At 41.5% G+C, this 19,281-nt stretch overlaps 1 protein-coding gene across 7 annotated transcripts in view; it reads left to right on the top strand.

Moving 5' to 3' along the window:
* The first annotated feature begins 1,313 nt into the window (after positions 1-1,313).
* Positions 1,314-19,281, top strand: part of GSDME (gasdermin E) — a 45,522-nt gene continuing 27,554 nt past the window's right edge. Inside the window, exons 1-7 of one of the 7 annotated variants that reach the window (XM_013100540.5) lie at positions 1,314-1,456; positions 2,080-2,590; positions 4,109-4,162; positions 7,180-7,410; positions 8,506-8,698; positions 14,042-14,213; positions 15,218-15,338. In XM_013100540.5, coding sequence (XP_012955994.4) covers positions 7,200-7,410; positions 8,506-8,698; positions 14,042-14,213; positions 15,218-15,338 — 697 coding nt within the window. In that variant the 5' untranslated portion in view covers positions 1,314-1,456; positions 2,080-2,590; positions 4,109-4,162; positions 7,180-7,199. Of the gene's footprint in view, positions 1,457-2,079; positions 2,591-2,650; positions 3,004-4,108; positions 4,163-5,300; positions 5,414-6,617; positions 6,738-7,179; positions 7,411-8,505; positions 8,699-14,041; positions 14,214-15,217; positions 15,339-19,281 lie in introns of those variants that run through there. The other 6 variants (XM_072033543.1, XM_072033544.1, XM_038174282.2 and 3 more) reach the window with 6 other exon arrangements.

The following is a 19,281-nucleotide window of genomic DNA, read 5'->3' on the forward strand; positions in this document are numbered from 1 at the left end:
GCCCTGTGGTGCCACAGTCAGACACGTGTGGTTTGCCTGATAGTGAGGGAGCTGCGGGCTCCTTTACTGATCCGACTGCTACGCCATCGGCCCCCCCTAACGCTACAGCGATCGCAGGCTTTTGCTGTTCCGCCCCCTGCTGACCTGGACGTGCCTTTTGACCCAGGCCGTGAAAAGGATACTGATATGTTTTTCTTCGATTCGGGAAGAACGGGATACATAAGGCCCAAAGACCGAGTTTCTTGACAACTTAAAGCAAGACATATTGTTCAAAACGAATGGAAAATGGATACTGTTAAGTCATGGAACTTAAAGGATTGTTTGTTACCTTTTATGATTGTATAGGCAACTCGGGTTCAGTATGTAAAAGCAATGTTTTGTATATTTAGGATGTTTGATGTTCGTGTGTGCATGTTGGTGGAGCGTAGACTTCTCGCACACTCAGCACTGTTTACTTGCCTTTTATACCTTTTATAAATATTCTTTTATAAATATTACTAAATTCAGATTGAGTTGAGACTTCATTTATAACACAGGTGATGTGTATTATTCATTTTTTAAGTTATGGCTGTGAAGTTCTTGTGTAATTTTTCTGTCCCACTTTACTTACTTAACTAAGATAGCCAAATCTTGCCTGTTTCCAAAGGCAGTTTGTCACACAGGCAAAACTTTCTGGTTTTCTCCTGCACGTTCTACAAGAGGATCTTCTAAAGCAAAAGGACCTTCTAATGCAGAAGTGATGCACTTCATGTTTTGGCTCCACAGATTCACATCTGTGTGGCAGACAGATCGCAGTGCAGACTACACTCGCATGTATTTCTCTAATATTACATTCTCCCTGCTGACTTCCCAGTTAGTCATGAAACTACTGTGTGCTGCAAGTTTTGGCTGTGCAGTATACCTGAAGAGCATTTTCACGAAGACTGAGGGTTCAAGGCATGTGTTCAATTCTGAATGTGTCCCATTTGCAGCCAGTTTTGATATCAGCCTTTGAAACTTTTAGGTTAGCTGCTGCCCGGCCCCAAAAGTGTCTGTTAATGCCCAGACCAGGTTCTGTCTCTTCTAATTAATGTGAAGCATCTTAAAACTATCTTATGCTGGCTTGTGTCCATCTTGAAAAGAAATTTCCTTGGTGCAGGCACCCCTTACTTGGTGCACACCAAACCACCAGTAACATCCTTAAACTGACTGGCAAGTTTCACTGTTTTCGTCTCCTCCCTCCCCAGAGAACATTTCCATGGCAATGTGGTTCAGTGCCACTTCCTGGCGTGATTTCTCAAAATCTGCTTTAGCAGGCACTTGCATTGGAAATGAATGACATGTTGCCACTCCACGGGTAAGCACGTGATTACTGAGGAAATGTGCTGCTACTAGCCACTGCAGGAGATTATGACTGGAGCTAGTGATCCTGCAACTTGGTGCTGATCCTAGAAAGAGATCTCCTGAGGACTTGAAGGTACTTTTTCTCATGATGAGGCTCTAAGAGTGGGTTTATTTTTATTTCTATTAGCCCATAGAAGCCGAAGAAGAAAAATCTATTTATCATTGATTTACTGAGGGCGTCACTTAGGAGAAACAGAAAGGGATGACAGACTAATATCTGCTAAAATTAACTGGAAGTTTTGGATGATTTATGTAGTTATCAGAATGGATAACTACTTGTACAATATACATTCACTGTTACCTCTCGCTTAGGACTGTTAATTTAAGGGCATCCAGCTTTCAACTTTTCTTCCGTAGGCCAGGCTTTACTCCATTAAGATATGGTGATTCAACATGTGTGACTATCCCCCCTAGTCCCAAATGCTCTCTCTTTGACCTAAAAGCGAAGGACCTGGCTTGTGGCACGGTTCACTTGAAAAATATTTCCTTAATGCTCAGTAAATATCTTGAAGAACTACTCCTTATGTTTCCATCAATTTCTTCCTGGGTCAGTCCTATCATAAGCACCCAAGTTCTATTATTCTGGTGTTGCCTTGCTTTCAGAGAGGTGAGCTATAGTCACAGAGCTCACTGTATTACACTACACTTCATAAACCTGTCTACCACACTCCATTGACCGCATTTCTCATTTTGCAGTGCTGTTCAAGGCCTGAACCAGACTGAGAAGAAGAAAACTTGTCTTGGGAACTCCCATTTGGACTGGGGCTTTGACTGGACTCCAGCCATGCCTACAGCATTGACCTCAACGTTGCAAATCTGCAGCCGCACACGGCAGGGGCATTGCCTCCAGCAGATTTCATATACAAGCTGCTGATCCTCTGACTGTCAATGATCCCAGTCAGGTTTGAGAGGACATCTCAGGAATTTTGTATGTAATTATGTCATAAAATGCCATCATCTGGCAGTTCTCAGGGAAAAGCTGCCTTTGTTATGTGACTGGAAGTAACCCAGCAAAATGAACTGTCGCCTCCTGTGGCTGAGCTGACAGGAAAATCCAACCAAATCCACCTCAGCCCCTGTCAGGGGCATGCCACCACACGGGGGTCCCTGCTGCACGGACACCCCCAGCACCAGGGCTCAGCAGGCAGAGCCCACCATGACCAGCAGCCCAGACCCCAGCGCAGCTGCCCTTCAACCCCTGAGGAAGGTGAGGGGCACAGACATCCAGGAGGAAGGCGATGGAGCCAGGGACTCTGTGGAAGCCGCTTTGGGGCTTCACTGGCGAACAGCAGCCCCCTCAGGGTGCCAGACCCCGCAGCCGTGTGCTGGGCGGCGGCCGCTGAGCCATAAAATGGCGGCGGCGCTCGGTCCCGCCTCACCCCCGCGTCCCGGGGCGCGGGCACCCGGGCGGGGCTTTGCTCCCCCTCGCCTTGCCTCACCCCACCGCGGTGCCGCCCGTGCTCGCCCTTGCTTGCGGTGCCTCGGAGCTGACCAGAAGCCCCTCTGCTCCTGGTGCTGCCCCAGGCTCCCCTCGGGGCATTGCCCTCTGCGCCTCACATCGCATTGGGGCGCGGCGCGGTGCATCCCCGGGGCGCGGCGGCGGGGATCAGCGGGGCAGCCGTGAGTACCGGGGTGGGCCCAGGGAGGCGGAGGGGCTGGTGGTGCCAGCAGTGCCCCTACTGAGCCCCCTTCTCCCCGCCAGAGGGCTGGGGGAGTGGGGCAGTAGTGGGGTCCACAGCCCCATATGCGCAGGGCCACCCCTGTCAGCACCGTTGTGGCAGCCTTGGGGATAAGCCAGGGTCTGGCTTCCCTTCCGTGCCTGCCCGTGTGCCACCCGGCTGCTTTAAGGAAGGAAAAAAAAACCCAAAGCCCAAACCGCAAACCCTAGAGGTTGAATCAGTGCAAATCATGCGTGGTGCGTGAGTGTCAGAGGGGAAGCGCAGCCCTTGGGTGCCTGCTGCAGCTGCCTCAGTGCCAGGCTTGGTGAGGGCGGCACATGGCTGTGTGCCCACACGAAGCGCCTCATCCCTCAGGGCCGGCATCCCCAGGTGTGCAGCTGTGGGGTGCTGTGAGACGGGACTCCCCAAAATGGGACCTCATGGGATGGTGGCATCTGTCCCTGGGGTGAGGGCACCATGGTCCTTGTGGTTGGACATGTTAAATCCAGGGTGGGTTGTGTGGCACCAAGTCATCAGAGGCACGTGCTGGAAGATCTTCAAGGCTCGGAAGAGAGAGCTTGTGAGCTTTTGTGGCTTTTTGTTTAAATATAACTTGCCTAGAAAGCAGGCAAAAATAAGGCTTTGTAATAAAATACACGTACTGCTTGTCATCTCTTGCTGACTTCAGGAGCCGTTCAGGACAAGCTCTGACTTGGTTAGAATTCAGAGGGTGACACATGGTAAAGTTAAAGTCTGGCAGCTCTTCTGACTGCATGCCTACTGCTTGGGCCTCTTCGGTCTGTGGGAGTTGTCCTTAGCATGCCTTTACGACAAAAGGTGACCTGTTTGGTAGTCCACTCACTTCCCAGGTTGCCTGTGGACTGTGCCTGGTGTTCTGGGTAATCTTACATTGGATGGAAAAAAGGTGTTGGTTTGGGAGGTTTTATTGGTATGTTTTGTAAAGTGCATGTGTATACAGAATGTCAGAAATATTGGGCAGCTGTTCAGAACTTGCTCTTCTATGCTGAGAAAGGTAAAATCTGATTATTCATTAAATGTGTTTTCAGATTTAATGATCTACTATATCGAGTTACGGAGCTGTAATAAATGAAAGAAGCAGGGTAAGGTTTGTTTCTTTAAATAATTTGTAAAGTTGCTATAAATATCATGTAAATATCTTTACATGATCTCATCCTGTTCATTGAATAATCTGCCCATAGCCCAAGTTCAGGCTAATTTAAAATTTTTCGGTAGGCGAGGAAGCTACTCCTCCATCCTTTTCTGCTTTCACACCTAACTATCAATCTGCAAGAGTGAATTCACTCTGACAGGCTTTTCCTACCAGCTTTGATACCTTCCTTTGTAATTCTGACAAACCAAGCATGGTTCTAACAAAGCTTTTCAGAGCAAGAAACAGCAAAATGAGAGTTTTCTTAATGCTGTGTCTGTAACCACTCTGTGAGCATTTGGTCAGGATGCCCTCGATTCTGGTAGTTGCATTAACTCCCAGTACTCTGTCTTTTTGTGAACAAGTGAAACAAGATACTTGGGTGCATTTTATAATGAACATTAAAGGCACAATACCCAAAGAGATGTAATTTGGATAGAATATTATTATGGTACTGCTGCACCAGCAAATACACTCATTGCAAAGACATTGCCAATGCAGTGAAGTGTAGGAGATGTTGATATTGTCATCCTGATTGTAAAGACAATACCAGGTATCCTACCTCGTAAGTTTCTGCAGTTTTCATGTGCACTCTGTGGTCTTTCTCAGATATTCTTTTTACCCATCAAAAGCCTGGTAACTGTTTGCGAAGTCAAACCACCATGAATCAGAAAGGAGTTTTATAGAATGGTGTCATTGGTTCTTCTCATGAGATTTAGTGAGTGTGGAACAGAAAGACAAATCACAACAGCTTTTTTTTTTTTTTTTTTTTTTTCTTCTCCAATTTCTCTTCTCATAAGCTCTTTAGAATTAGGGGGCCTTTTCCATTTAAGACAGTATGCCCACGTGAGTCCATTGTGTAGAAATGGGATCAGAGTGAATGAGCAATCAATCATATAAAGCACAGAAATGCTTGAAGAAAGGGAACAGCAGCTAATGCAGGGCAAATTGTGATGATGGTCCCCTTCATTACAAATCAGTCATCTGGTTAGTTGTGAAATATAAAGTCATATAAAAGAAGTCCCCAAACCCTCAACCCTTGCTGTTTTCTTTATCTTTTTTTTTTTAATTTTATTTTTTCTCTGCTGCAGTAGAGCTACATTGCTTAGTAAAACTACATTACACTGAGATTAAAATGGGGGAAATTTATGGAGAAGAAATATAAGAATGCAAAAATCAAACTTGGTTTAGAGCCTAGGAAAAGGTAAGGGAAAAAGAAGGTCAGTGGAAATACTCCTAGGGTGTATAGCTGAGACTGTGCTGTGAGTTTGTTGCAGCCTCTGTTTATAATGAAAGCCACAGAAGACTTGAGTAAAATGTTAGGAGACTTTGACATTGTTCCAGTCCTTTCCCTCAAAATGTTATTGGGAAATGCCCTTTACTTGTTTATGTGGAGAACTAAGAGTGGGCAATGGGGGTTTCATAGGAAGCTTAACGTGAATTGGTAAATACTGTGTGAAATATTATCTGAAATGGGATTTGGGGAATGCTAAGCTTCCATCTGCAAAGAAGGGTTTTCTTCTCTCCTCCAACTGATACTAAAACATGATGCCTGTATTCCAACTGCTAGTATATTGGTTTGCCATTTTCCCTCAGTTGTGAATGGTCACTGCAATATCTTTTTTGGTTGTTTGAAATCTGTCTTAGCTAATTCTGGCCTGTGTTTGTAATGGACAAGTCTAACTAATCTCTTTGGAGCAGGACAGGTGATTAATTAATGAAAAACATGTGGGTAACCTATTTTAAAGAAACAAAATGGGCAGCTAGGACATCTTAGGCTCATAGTTGAACTTTACAGTATCAGCTGGAGGATTCAAAGGAATACTGCCAACTGGAAAAAAAAAAAAGTAAAAAAAAAAAAGTAGAAATACTAAGTAAAATGGCTGGAAAAAAAATCTGATTAGACTAAAAAAAGTTTTTTAGATTTGCATGTTTAGCACTTCTGAATGGTCATTTTTACCATTTTTTTCTGTGAGTTAAGTCAACTTTCTTGTTAATACAGCAAAATGCAGTGCTTCGGGTAAGGGAAACGTTATGAAAGAAGAGATGCCAGTATTTTTAATTTTAAGACAAATTTAAGAGCTAGAATAAGTAGCTGTTTAGCAGATATGAATAACAGTTGCAAGCAACATTTCATTTAGCTGTAGTTACTCTAATGGGAACCAGAAAATTGGAAAACACTGGAGGTAAAAGGTTCAGAAGGGAAAGAAAGGGAACAGGACTTTCCAGGGGCAGAATCCAGAAAGAAAACTTAGTCACAAAGCTGCCAGTATAAAAAGCAATATTTGTTGCTTTTTATAAAGGAATTTTTACTATCCCTATATGTGTTAACACACTTAAAGCAATCAAGATAATCTGTATGAATAATATCCAATTACCTTCTATGGAATAAGACAATTTTATGTTAGGTAATAAACGAAGGAATCGGTGGAGAGGCAGGAATCCTCTGCCACTGCACCTGTGTTCTTCTGATCCTCAGAAGTCTCCTCAGGGTGTTCATTACTGGATACTTTTTCTTAGAACTTCAGGTAGGTTATGTAAGGGTTTTTTTGTTTGTTTGTTTTCCTCCGTAGCAAATGAATTTTCCATGGGTGTTCTTTGAAGGATTGTTCAGCTGTAGATTTCAATATTTCCTTTCTCATATATCTTGCTGTCTTCATTATCCGTGTGCTCATGAATTTCATGATTATTGTAATGTTTAAGCCTTCCATATCATGTTTGCAGTGCATTGTTCTTATTCACTGTTGCTTACTTAAAATTTAAACTAAAATTGTTTTATCTGTTACTGTGAAAACTCTTTTACTTTGAGGGAAGTTGCTTGAAGTGTCATGATTCCCAGCTCAGAGTGGCAAAGATGGGGTGAAAACACTAACTGTTCCTATATTAATACTGTGCAGAACTTCTTAAAGTGAAAATGTAAATATTTGTACTTTCCTGTTGTAGTTCTAAAAAATAGATTTATTCTTGCAGGCTCTAAACAATTCTCCAAGATGTTTGCAAAAGCAACAAAGAATTTTGTGAGAGAAACAGACAGTGGAGGTGACTTAATCCCTGTCTCTCACTTGAACGCCTCGGACAAGCTGCAGCTTCTCAGCTTGGTTACAAAGAGGAAGACATTCTGGTGCTGGCAGAAGCCCAAGTATCATTTCTTGACAGTCTCCTTGAGTGATGTGCTTACAGAAGACAAACCTATAAAACCAGGTAAAGCCCTACTCGGGCAGTACTGTTATTGTACACAAAAAGCGTGTGAAGCTGAATCTTCTTTTTGTTATTCTCAGTCACGTTACCAGGGGGCTCTTTTCAGAGGAATGCTCTGAAGTATTTTCAATCCTTAGGAATGAGATGGCTGCATCTTGTTCTCACTTGACTGTTCATTTAGATAGAATAATACTAGGAAACGTTTAAAAAAAAATGTTTAGATGGACCACTGCAACTGAGTGCTGATAGCTGTCAAGCCACACAGTGCTGCTGTGCTATGCTGTGTGCGGCCTCAGGAGCTCCACTAGAGTATTTTGGGGAGTTTTCAGTATGTGGTAGTAGCGTGAAACTGTGCAGTGCTCCAGGTAAAAAAGCACCGAACCAACTGTTCTGCTGGTGGTAGCAGACCAGAAAATGCTTGCAGGTGTTACCACGACTTCCTTTCTTCTTGCACAGACAGTTAAAAAACACTTATCCTTGTATTTATTTCTCCATCCAGTGCTAAACAGGTAATGGTCTGGAATCCTGTATTTCTGGGCATGACATAATTCTGAATATAAATAAACAGATAAGTACTTATGCATAGATTTTAATTGTAGCTAGCTCAGAAAATAAGCTGATTCTGAGTCTGTTCTCTGGTTTATTGACATAAGAGATTGAGAGTTTGATTTAAGCCAATTTGATGTTTCCACTGGTTTTCAGTGAGCTTTGGGACAGGGTTATGATGAGATATGTCAAGATAATGACAAAATATTAAACCTATTATAGGCACATCTACTTCATAGTTCTCCCTTGTTGCTGAAGTAAATTTCTGTCATGCTTCTTAAGTCTTCCATAGCATCTGAGCTCAGCATTTCACTCACCAGATGTTTTCCTAAAATGGCAAAATGTAGACGATAGCTGAGCAAAGGCAATAAAAATATGGAGGAAGCAAAAGTTGCAGAGCTGTGAACTTCCCTATTTACCTGTTAAGTACTGTTCTTACCTTCATTAACATCAACTGTTTGTGTTTTCTGTTAGTTCTTGTTTTTCTAATGACTTCAGGACTGTTTCAGCATTTGTCTTCATGGGTAGAAATTACTTTTATTCTTTTCCTAGTGATTGTGGAGTCTGACTTCGCAAAATACATGGGGAAATTTGAAGACTTTGTTCAAGGAAGTATTGAAACTTCATTTGGAAAGATCAGTCTGGGAGCTGGAGGGAAGGGCTACGTGGAAAGCCAGTCCTCCTTTGGAAACCTGAGGAAGCAGGAAATTGACTTGCAGCAGCTTATGAAAGATGTCAAGGACAGGTATGCTTCAAACATGGGCGTTGCAATGGCCAAGAAAGATTTAGTCTGGAATAAATAAGTGAACCAGACCTGCAAAATCTGTGTGCATCTAGTGTCAAAAAAATAACATCAGTCAAGATTTAGAATCTTGTTTCTAAGACTAGATAGGGTGCTACAGAAGAATATGCTAGAATAACTTCTATTTAGAACAATGAGCTTTCACTTGGTTTTCTGGAGTGTGACCTGCTCTGTTCAAATAAATAATCTTCCTGTAGCAAATCAGATTTACCTCAACATATTTTGGGGTTATAATCCTGAATGCAACTGAATACTTACAATTATTTTCTACACTCAGAAGAAGATTATATAAGTATATATAACTGTAAATAAGTTGCTTGCTGAAATACATTTTTCTGGTGTAAGGTCCTGAAAGGTGCCACTGAATTGCTCACATGCTAGACTAGGAAACAGGCTGAGATGCTGACAACTGGTGAAGAAGATATTCATATACACAGTCCCACAGGACTGTTAAGTGGGTCTGGCAGTGATATAGTCCAGTTTAATGTGTGTGTGTGTGCTGTTATGCAAGGAGCTAGTTTTTGGTTCATGGAGTAGATGCTCAGAGCTTATTTAAAGCTTGTGACGCAAATGGTGTAATTGATAGAGAGTGAGTGGCTTTTGTTGGGTCACTGAAAGTGATGAGGATAGCAGAATTTTAATTTTATTATTTTTTCTTCAGCATAATTCTGAGGCTTACTGGAAACTGTGGCAGTTCCTTACAAATAAAATGCTAGTTACTAATTCATAAATATTCTATGATTTGTGAGAGAAGTCATCCATGGGTTCTAGCTTTCGTCTCCTTCACAGAGCATCATGTGGAACTCAGGCATTCAGCACACAGGAGTGTTGTTGCCTAGAAGTTAGTGATTTGGGATGCAAAGTGTTACGGTACTAAGAGGATGTTTACTGGTCAGTCCTTTTGGGATGAGGGTCAGCTAAGTGCTCTTGATTTCATCTAATTACATACGTTGCTTGTGCTTGTTATAGAAATAATAAAACCATAATTGCTCTAAATCAAATTGCAATTGAAAGTGTTCTTATATTAGGCTGTTAAATTAGAGTTAGAGATAAATAACAGAAAGCACACCCAAAAATGTCTAAGCTGATACATGTTGTGTACTGTCGTGTGAGTCTTCAGGGTTCAGGAAGCTGGAAGTGCTGAGTGGCAGCAAAATGGTTTCTTGTCAGTTCTCAGGTGAACCTTAAAAAGGATAATCCTGCTGATCCTTAATTAGATTCCAGATGCTGCATTGGCTCTCCTTTTCAGAAAAGGGACGACAGCTGAAGGATGTAGGATGAGATCCCTCCTGATTTGCAAAAGCAGTGTCACTTTGCATACAGAACACACTTATTAACATAATATGCAACAGAAAAATAAATGGTCCCTCTAGGTTTATGAGCTTCACATATTTTATGACACATTATTCTTGCTTTTTGTATTACTTTGTGCCTGCTAGTTCAGAGTACTGAAAAATACTGATTTTAGGGCAGAGTCCTATGCTTTAAACTAGTGGTTTATCTAGTGAGTGGCATCCCTGCCCACAGCAGGGGGCAGGAGTTCCATGATTTTTAAGGTCCCTTCCAACCCGAGCCATTCTGTGGTTCCTGTTTTCAATGTCTTGGCCATTCTTCAAGTCTCACTCCGATGCAGATGTTTTATTTATTCTTTATAGCAACTTAAGCATTTATGAGTATGATGAGACAAACATTCATCATTTTTCTACCAAATGTGCCACGTGAGCAATACAAAGTCACAGCATGTTGAGAGACAGCATTAAGTAAAATCAATTCTGTGTCTGTGATTTAAAACATCAGGAGGATGCTGAATAGAAAATAGAGAAGCTGTCTGTCACTTGCACTCTCACAAGTCTTTGGTATTCCTGAGGAAGTTGTTCTATAAAGTAATTGCCAGGTTGTTCTGTGGGGAAAATTGTGAAATGCCATCAATAAGCTGACTGTAGCAGATACTTTGTTCTGGTACGACAGTAAAAAGTGGGTCAGAGAGGTTACATTTGAAACAGGTTAACAACAGAAGTGCTTCTTGTGCAGTGCCTGAGTGAGGGCTGATAAATTGTACTGTTTTAGAGGTCTTTATTTGAGAAGGGACAAAGCTGGGTAAAGGCCAATGCCATGCAATAAGCAGCGTTTGGCTGGGAGACATCAGCCTACTGTCGCATGTTACAAATGAAGTGGAGAAGACTGAACAAGCAGAGGATTTCTGGAAAAGCAGTTGAGAGATGTTTTGAAGGCCTCACTCTACTGTGAATAGTCTGGCCAGAGACCTGCCCTGCAGGGAAGACCCTCAGTCTCGGCTGTGGGTTTTAGAAGAACGAGCATTAAGCGGTGACAGCCAGGTGTTGTCTGTACTTCTCTTGCCTTCCGTTGGTTTCTCCCTTTCTTCTTTTTTTCCTGCTTCTGATCTGCAGCAAATTCCCTGTGTGCCTGTTTCTTCTCCACTCCTTTCCTCATGCAAGAAGAAGAAGTTTGATTAATAGTGATGGAAGCCTTTGCATCGTAGGGTAGTGGAAGTGTTAAATCCAATCAGATGTACAGAGTGAGAGGAGAACTCAGATTCTTTTCTGCTTGTGTTTGACCTGTGGAGCTTCCAGCATAGCAAATCATTGGCCTGAGGAAGGTTGTTTAAGAAGAACAAGCTATCAAACGGAAAACCATCATTCTTATCTTTTAATTGATCTATATTTATCCAGTTTTATACTGTGTGCATTGATAATAGCAAACCAACATCTCATTTTACTTGATAGTGTTTTCTTCTGTGTACTTCAGCTTCTCAAGAGGGGAGAGAGTGTAGTAACAGCACAGATCACACCGGGCTGCTGAGCGCTCCTGCACAATAGATGGTGAAAGATGGGAAGAGTGAGGGTTGCAGAGCAGAAATAATAGCTTTGAAAAGTGACCTGCTTAAAGAAAATTTGCTTCCATGTGCCTGCATGCCTGTGTTCTCAGGGGTTTAACTCAGCCATCTCGCTCATCTTGCTGTGCTTGATATTGAGAGAGCTGTGGTGGCAAATGAGTTCAGTCCTTGCAAAAGTACACCCATAGATTCAGCAGCCATTGCCCTGCAATATTTTAGGCTTAGCTTCAACTGTCAAACTTTAACCCTGTGGCATTTTGTCCTTAATGCCTCTTTTCAAGGATAATTTAGATAAGCCAGGTATTTGTTTTACCTCGTGTTGCCTCCTGTTTGAGTCACTGTCCTGTGCTTTCCGGTGAGAAGCGCAGAGCATTTTTTTCCGTTGGCTGTGCTGTGACACCCGTGATGTGCCCGCGCACAAAACACCAGGGCCCAAGGCATTTCAGGGCAGAAAGCTCAGTGCCAGAAGTCTGGAGGAGAGCATTTAAAGAAAAGGCTAACTGTTCATAAGGGTGTGTGGCTTTAAACTCTCCATCCTGTACTCCCTAAACCCAGTGGGGAGAGGTATTTCTGCTGAACTTCAGAGCCAGGAGCATGAGGGGATCTGAGCCAGTCCCGCCTCAAACAGAATGCTGTAGAAGGAAATGGAAGAGAAAGTCTCTGAATTATTGTGGTCATTCATTTGGATAGGATTAAATCAGGGTTTGATATCCCTCTTATGTTAATGTACATTCAGAAACCGCAAACCTGCTTAATCTGTGGCTTTCTGCCCTTGTTTTGTTTCTTTTGCTCTTACTCACAAGTTTGTCACCTTCTAAAGCAGGCAAAAAAATATGGCATAGGAAAGCAACTGACAAATTGCTTTTGTACTTCTTCATTATATTTCTTCACTTGTGGCTTCTTCGGTCGTATGTTAGAACTTCAAGTTGTCTGTGCCTTAATTTATATTTTCGGGGTGCTCAGCCCACCTCTTCAGAATCATAAATAAATACCGTGAAGGATATGATAGGCTTGGTGGTCTTCTATAAGATGCGCTGATAATTAATAGCTCCAGTTTGGCAGACACTTCTGAGAGCAGCAGTGTTTGTGATAGCCTGACATTTCTTCAATTTTTCTTAATCCAAAGATTCATTGCTTTCCAAGCATAAAGCATGGCTTTGCACCACACGAAAAGAAAAGTTGTATTAATAATCTCAGGAATGTTTGGGGGTGATTTTCTAGTGGCTGCTGCATTGCTTCAGAGGTATTTTCTTTCCCTTGTTTAAACAATCAACTTTAAGGTTTCCAGACAGTTCATTCCAACTGATTGAACTTTCATATAAGCATGTAACTCTCCAGAGATCAAAAATTGCCTGAGGATATTTTTAATTTAATAAAGAGCCAAGCTGACTTCAGACTTATACAGACTGCATAAATCCAAAACTCCAGAATCTAATAAATCTAAACCCTTTTAATTAAAAGTGGAGATATCTTGATTTAAATAAAGTAGAATCAGAACACGTCTTTCCATCGTACTTTTGGGGAATTGCCATTTAGCCCCATGAAAAGCCATTTACAGTAAAATAGAGAAGAAAAGACTTCAGCCAGGGGTAGCAATCTTTTAATCTTCCAGATGTCTTGCAAGAGATACCCATTCTTAGGAAATACGACATCCAATGTGAGGACCTCTCCAGTGGGTATATTACAAAAGTATAACATAATTGACACATTTTAATCAGTTAAATACAGTTAAGTTGCCGTAACTTATCAGAAAGGCTTTTAACACCCCAGAAGACAGGGTAGTAAATTTTTTTTTCTGTTCTTAGAAAATAATTTTCTCTTATAGTTTCTGGGACATGTTTTCTTTCTTCTGCTTATTCTAAAAAATACCTTATTGGAGAACAACTTCAGCAACATTTAAAGAAATGCTTAATTATGTTATGGAGCAGGGATGATTTTGTCCCTCCCAAAGTTATTTTTTTCTTTTGACTGTGACAGTCCTGGTCATTAATTTTAAATCATGAGGTCACGCAGTTAATTATCACAGGAGTTCATAGTGGGTGGTGTATGTTTAGGAATCTTTTTCAGTCCCCACATCCATGAAATCTTCTGTCTCCCACCTCTGAAGTATGTGGTCTATGCTGATCCTCTCAACCAGGTTAGGGTTTAAGTGAAGACCAGAACAGGCCTGTAGCAAACTGTGAGGGCTGGCTTCAAGCTGTCTCTCTCAGCCTTCATCCCTCAAGGAAAAACTGGTGACTCAGAATTTGGAGCAAGAATCTTCTTGTATGTTATGTGCTTGCATGGGTTTTTTTTTTGTGTGTGTGGTAAGGATTTTGATTGATTTTTTTTTTCTGAGTAAGAATTGCAGGTTAAAAGAGTTTTCAAACAGTTAAGAATATGTCTTTTCTATGTCCTAGCAGTTTTGTTAATGGTGTCTCTTCTTGTTTCAGAATGATAAATATGAACAGTAGTTTACTGCAACAAGTAATAGAAAGAAAACGTGAAGTACTGTGCATCTTGAGAGAGAAGATAGTAACAACTCAAAAGTGCACGATAGCTGAACATATCCAGACAGAAGAAAAAATCAGTGGTCTGCTGGGATGCAGTACAAAAACCATAAAGGTAAAAGATACTAAAAGATCTGTACGGAATAGAATATTTGTATAGTTAAACCTGCAGTTTATCTGTGAAGAAACTCTGATTTCTCTGTGCCAAATAGACTTCAGAGTATTTTTTGTTTTTCCTTAACATGTTAAACTCTCAATTGTAAGAAATCACCATGTTACTTCATTGTGAAACTTCAGAAATACAAACTGCCTTTCCTGTTGCTGCACTGGCAAAAGGTGTCATCTTTTAGTGTGAGCCTGGAATGGGATTCAATATTGTAGCATTATGATTCAGTTCCTCTAGATTCCTGCCTACAGCAGACCATAAACCACCAATTCAGTGAAAGTTGAAGAGCAGAAAGCATTCGATGAAGCAAATTCAGTTGAAAAGCCAATCATTTATCAAAAATGTTTGCAGTGAGTTTTAATGCTTCTTGAGAAGCTGCTTGTTTTCTATCATGGGAGTAGAGATTAACTGCGTAGTGAGGACATCTGAAAAATTGCTAGTGAATTGAGAGGGAATTACCAAAGTCAAAACATGTGCTCATCCTGCATAATTTTTTTCAAAGCTTCAGATGAATCACTTTTGTGTACAGGGAGTCTCCAGTGGCAGACACCTGGAGTTCAACAACTGTCTCTGCAAGTGCCATCGTCCTGGTACCAGTCCCCAGTTGGGCAAAAAGGGTGTCAGGATAGAAGAGGGTAGGGCAGGATACTGAAGTGGGTGCCACTTTCGTAGCAACACAGAATTTCTGATTCACATGCCAAAAGCTGCACGTGAAGGTCAACTTTGTATTTGAACAGGGTAGCTGAGAGTTTGGGAGCTGCTCTCGGCACTTCAGTGCTTTTACCTCACTGCTCGTTTTGTGCTTCTTTCAGATGTTAGATATTGGATGTGCTTTAGTTAGACATAATAGAGTAAAGTATGTTCTTTCTCAGTGTTTTTTTTTCCCTTACTCAATTTTGTGTTTAAGCTACACAACAGCTAAATCGAATAAACAGTGAATAAATGTCTCCTAGGTTTCAGTGAGTGACAGTGGAAGTACAGTGAAGGATTCTAGTGTGATCCTTGAGATTCCTCCTGCAACCACCATTGCCTATGGTGTGATTGAACTCTTCATAAAGTGCAATGGCCAGTTTGGTAAGTACAAAGCTCATTTTCTGTGACACACCATTCAGGTGTGAAAAGAATTGTTGTGCAATGGTTTTTCATTCCCCTCCATGAACGAAGGTGTTGATGTCGTATAGTCTCTATTGCCTTGATAGTTATTTGTGTTGTGAAATGTAGCACTTCTGAGGTAGTAATGCTTTTTCATCTGTTTGCATAAGTTATAGGCTCATAGAATAATTGAGGTTTCGGGAGTCCACACGAGGTCATCTGACCCCCAGCAGGGCCAATTTTCAAAGTCTGATCCAAGTTCAATGTTAGATCAACTTGTTTGTAATCCGTGTCTGTTCAAGTTTGGAATGCCTCCAGAGATGGAGATTCCATAACCCCTCTGGGCAGCCTGTTCTTATGTTTGACCACTATCACGATGATTTTTTTTCTCTCCTTAATCTTTAATGGGATTTTTCCTTTGTTTAAGTTCTCTCTTGCCTGTTCATCCTGTCATCGTACAGAATAGCCTGGCTCTTCCTGCTGCAGGTAGCCATAAGGTCCTCCCTTAGCTGTATTTTCTTGAGGCTGAACAAACCCAGTCTCTGAGCCTCTTCTCATACATGACATTCTCCAGCCCGTAGCAGTCTTGGTGGCTCTTTGCCTTCTACTGGCCATTCTCCCAAATGCCAAAACGAAGAATGACTTTCGTCAATCTCCTAGCTATGTTCTTGCTAGTACAGCTCAGTATGCAACAAACCTCAAGCAGCAAGAGCACTCAGGTGATCCTCACGAATCTGTTGTCCAGGTCTTTTTCTGCAATTTTACTTCTACCTAGTGACCCTTGGCCTGTGCTGTTCTCTTCACTGTACGTATTAGCAGGGACAGTGAACTGGATCCAAATGTACAGTCAACTAGGGATGTTTAGGCAGCAGCTATGCTAAGAAAAGAATTACTCATAGAGCATAGGACTAGAATTTAAAATCTTTTGTCTCATTTACACTTTCTTGTATAGATTTTTCTCTGAATGGTTGCAGAAATGTCCTTACTGTGTTTTCTGGTTGTGGCTTTGCTTTATTTCAGGTCAAATACTTTCAGATGTCAATTTTAAAAATACATTGAAATGGGCTTGGGGAGGAGAAAAGGTAGTAACTCTCCTCTGCAATATCACCTGTTTTTTCTTTCTTCCCTGTCCTCAGATAAACTCCCTAACTTAAAGAAGGTTTCAGGGGATGTTATGCAAGAATGCAGGGAAATCAGATGGGCTGCGTAGGGCTGGAAGTCAGAAAAGCGTGACGTAGAAAGAAACAAGATACAATTGAAGTACATTTGGGATTTGAACCCAGGATGTGCTTGATTTGGCTAAGAAATACAGAAAATAATCTCCATCATTCTCTGTCAATTGACTTCTGATATTAAGGAAGCATACAGGTTCAGGAAAATACATAAATACCACATAACCTGAAAAAAAATAAATCTAAAATGTGAACACACTTCACATGTACAGTGAACACAGAGATACACTAGAGGGCATTGACTTCATGGTCATAACAGAGCTGTAATTCAGGGAAATCAGGTGCAATTAAAGCTATTTGACTGTGTAGGCGTGTAGCTGATAGCCTGCTTACATGATTTCTAGATGGAAATTCCTATGTCTTGCTAGCTGATAATAAACACATGGTTGTTGTTAATGTTCTGTATTTTTCTGCTCTTTTTTCATTTGTTTCTTTTTCTACTTCTTTTCATATTTCGTGTCACATCTTTTAAGCTTCAGAAACAACATGACTTGTTTCATGTTTAGTTTCAAACAATGCATGTCTTGCCTCCTTTTTTCAATTTATACTATCTTCCTTTAACTCAGTGCCATTGACAAGGTTAAGTGGAGGAAATAGCATCAAAGTTAAGGACTTTCCAGCAAGAGTAAGTACGGTGGAGCCTGGCTTTCAACTTCTTAATGTCTGAGCAATGGTAGATGTCTGTTTATGGAAGTAAAAATAGCCTTTGAAGTTAAAGCTGGAGACCAATGTAGTCCTTTCTCATAGGACTGAAAGTGGCCAATAGCAGATGTAACATAACAGGATTCTCGACACAGATAATTATGGAATAAGGTGCATGTACATTTTCTTGTTTCTTTTTCTTTGCTGCTGACAGTCAGAGCTAGAGTTACTTGGTAAGGAAGAATGGTACGTAAACCTTCTCAAAAATGTCCTGGCTAATGTGACTGCACATTCTTGGACATAAAGTCGGATCTTACTCCAATTTCTTTACCACATTTTCCTATAATCATTCTGTGAGTATGTGACTTCTACAGGCTAATTTTCCACTACATGTAAAAGCTGTTCCCATTAAAGGCTTTGTAGTTTTACCTCTCTTCATTTCACTGCAAATCCCCTCCTTCCTTTATAAAACAGGATGCATATAGTAGCACTGGGCTGACCTGCTTTGTTCTGTTCACTGTATGTGTGACATGCTTCCTCCTAAACACCTATAAATTAAACAGCCCTCATCTTTACAGTGTCTCAGTGCAAAGGAATATCATTTTCTATGACCGTTTCTGATTGTTTTTATTGATCATTTCTGTATTTCTTCCATTTTTGTTAATGTTTCTGAGTAACTGACAGGATCTGACTGCGCTAGTGGAGGTTTGTCATGGATGAATATACGAGAATTCAATAGAAAAAATACTACAGGAGTTTGTACGTTCTTTCATTCGTTTATTTTCCCTCCTAAGAGCCTGATAAAATTAATCTTACAAGAGATATTAACGGTCCTGTAAATGCAGAACTTTTCAGAGTCCTACATTTTCCTCTGAGTCCTGTTACGAGCTTTCACAGCAGGGTCTGTATACTTCTCCCATGATGCTGTGTATTGATTTCCCTTATAATCATCACTCTGCCTTTGGAGGGCAGGTAGTTTATTAGCACTATCTTCCCCCTTCGGGATTCATGTGAAAGCCTTGTCATTATCCACGAAAGTTACGCGAGCATGGTGGCATAGTGGTGCCTTTGCTGCTGTCCTGAGTTGTGTTGCTTTAGGAAGTTCTTTAATTTGGGCTAATCGCTTTCTGCTCCTCTGTAGCTTGCTCTTCTCTCTGAAGGGTTATGCAGGCATAAAGGTCTCTTTCTTTCTCTGTGGCAGAGATTTCTTTGTCTGCTCTCCCTTTGAAAAAGCTTTTTGCTGATGGAGTGCTCTCCATGCTTTCTCATCTGCTTTGAATGTCCTTAATTTGGTGAGACAGACTGTAACAACTGCTGGAAGGTTATATTTAGGTTTTGTGCCTGGTACATGTGAGTACTGTGCTTGATTAGTTATATTTTTTCCCCTTTGCTGTCAGGTATTACTTTAAAATTGGCTTTCTCTTGTTAGCCTGCCTATGTTCTTCTGCTTAGACCTGCTGCAGAGTGCCAGAGATACAGTTTCAAGTCTTGTGCTTGAGTTGCTAACAGGTGATCCAAATAATGCATAGGACTTTGATTATATTGTGCCCCAAAAATGCAGAAAATCTGACACGTGAGCACGGTAGTGGCTGCTCCAGGTTTCTCAGCATAACTCTTAAAAGGCTTGCTGTGAGCCATATAGAGGTCCGACAGCCACATGAAGCTGGTGGAAGGGAGAACAAATCAGTGGCCGGACATAAGAAGTTCTCTTGCGGTAAAGTAGACCAGGGCTTGTGGTTTAAACAGAACATATTAAAGATGAACCAGAAGGGGCAATCCAGACACAGTGTGTTATTTTGGTTATTTTTCTATTTGTGTAAAACTGAGGAACAACTTAGCACCTGGGAAGGTGGAAATTTCTGCTCTGAGCCTTTTTCTCAGTCAGGACAGGACACCTTTGTGGCTGCTCCCATCCCCACCACTTCCCATTGCCATGACAACTCCTCACCCCCAAATGACTTCTCACCCCCACGTCTCCCTCGGGGACCCGCCACCCGCAGACGCTCCCCATCAGGAGCAGACATCCCCAACCCAACTCATGGCAGGGGCAG

This window comes from Anas platyrhynchos, chromosome 2, assembly GCF_047663525.1.
Source record: "Anas platyrhynchos isolate ZD024472 breed Pekin duck chromosome 2, IASCAAS_PekinDuck_T2T, whole genome shotgun sequence".
Lineage (NCBI taxonomy): Eukaryota > Metazoa > Chordata > Aves > Anseriformes > Anatidae > Anas > Anas platyrhynchos.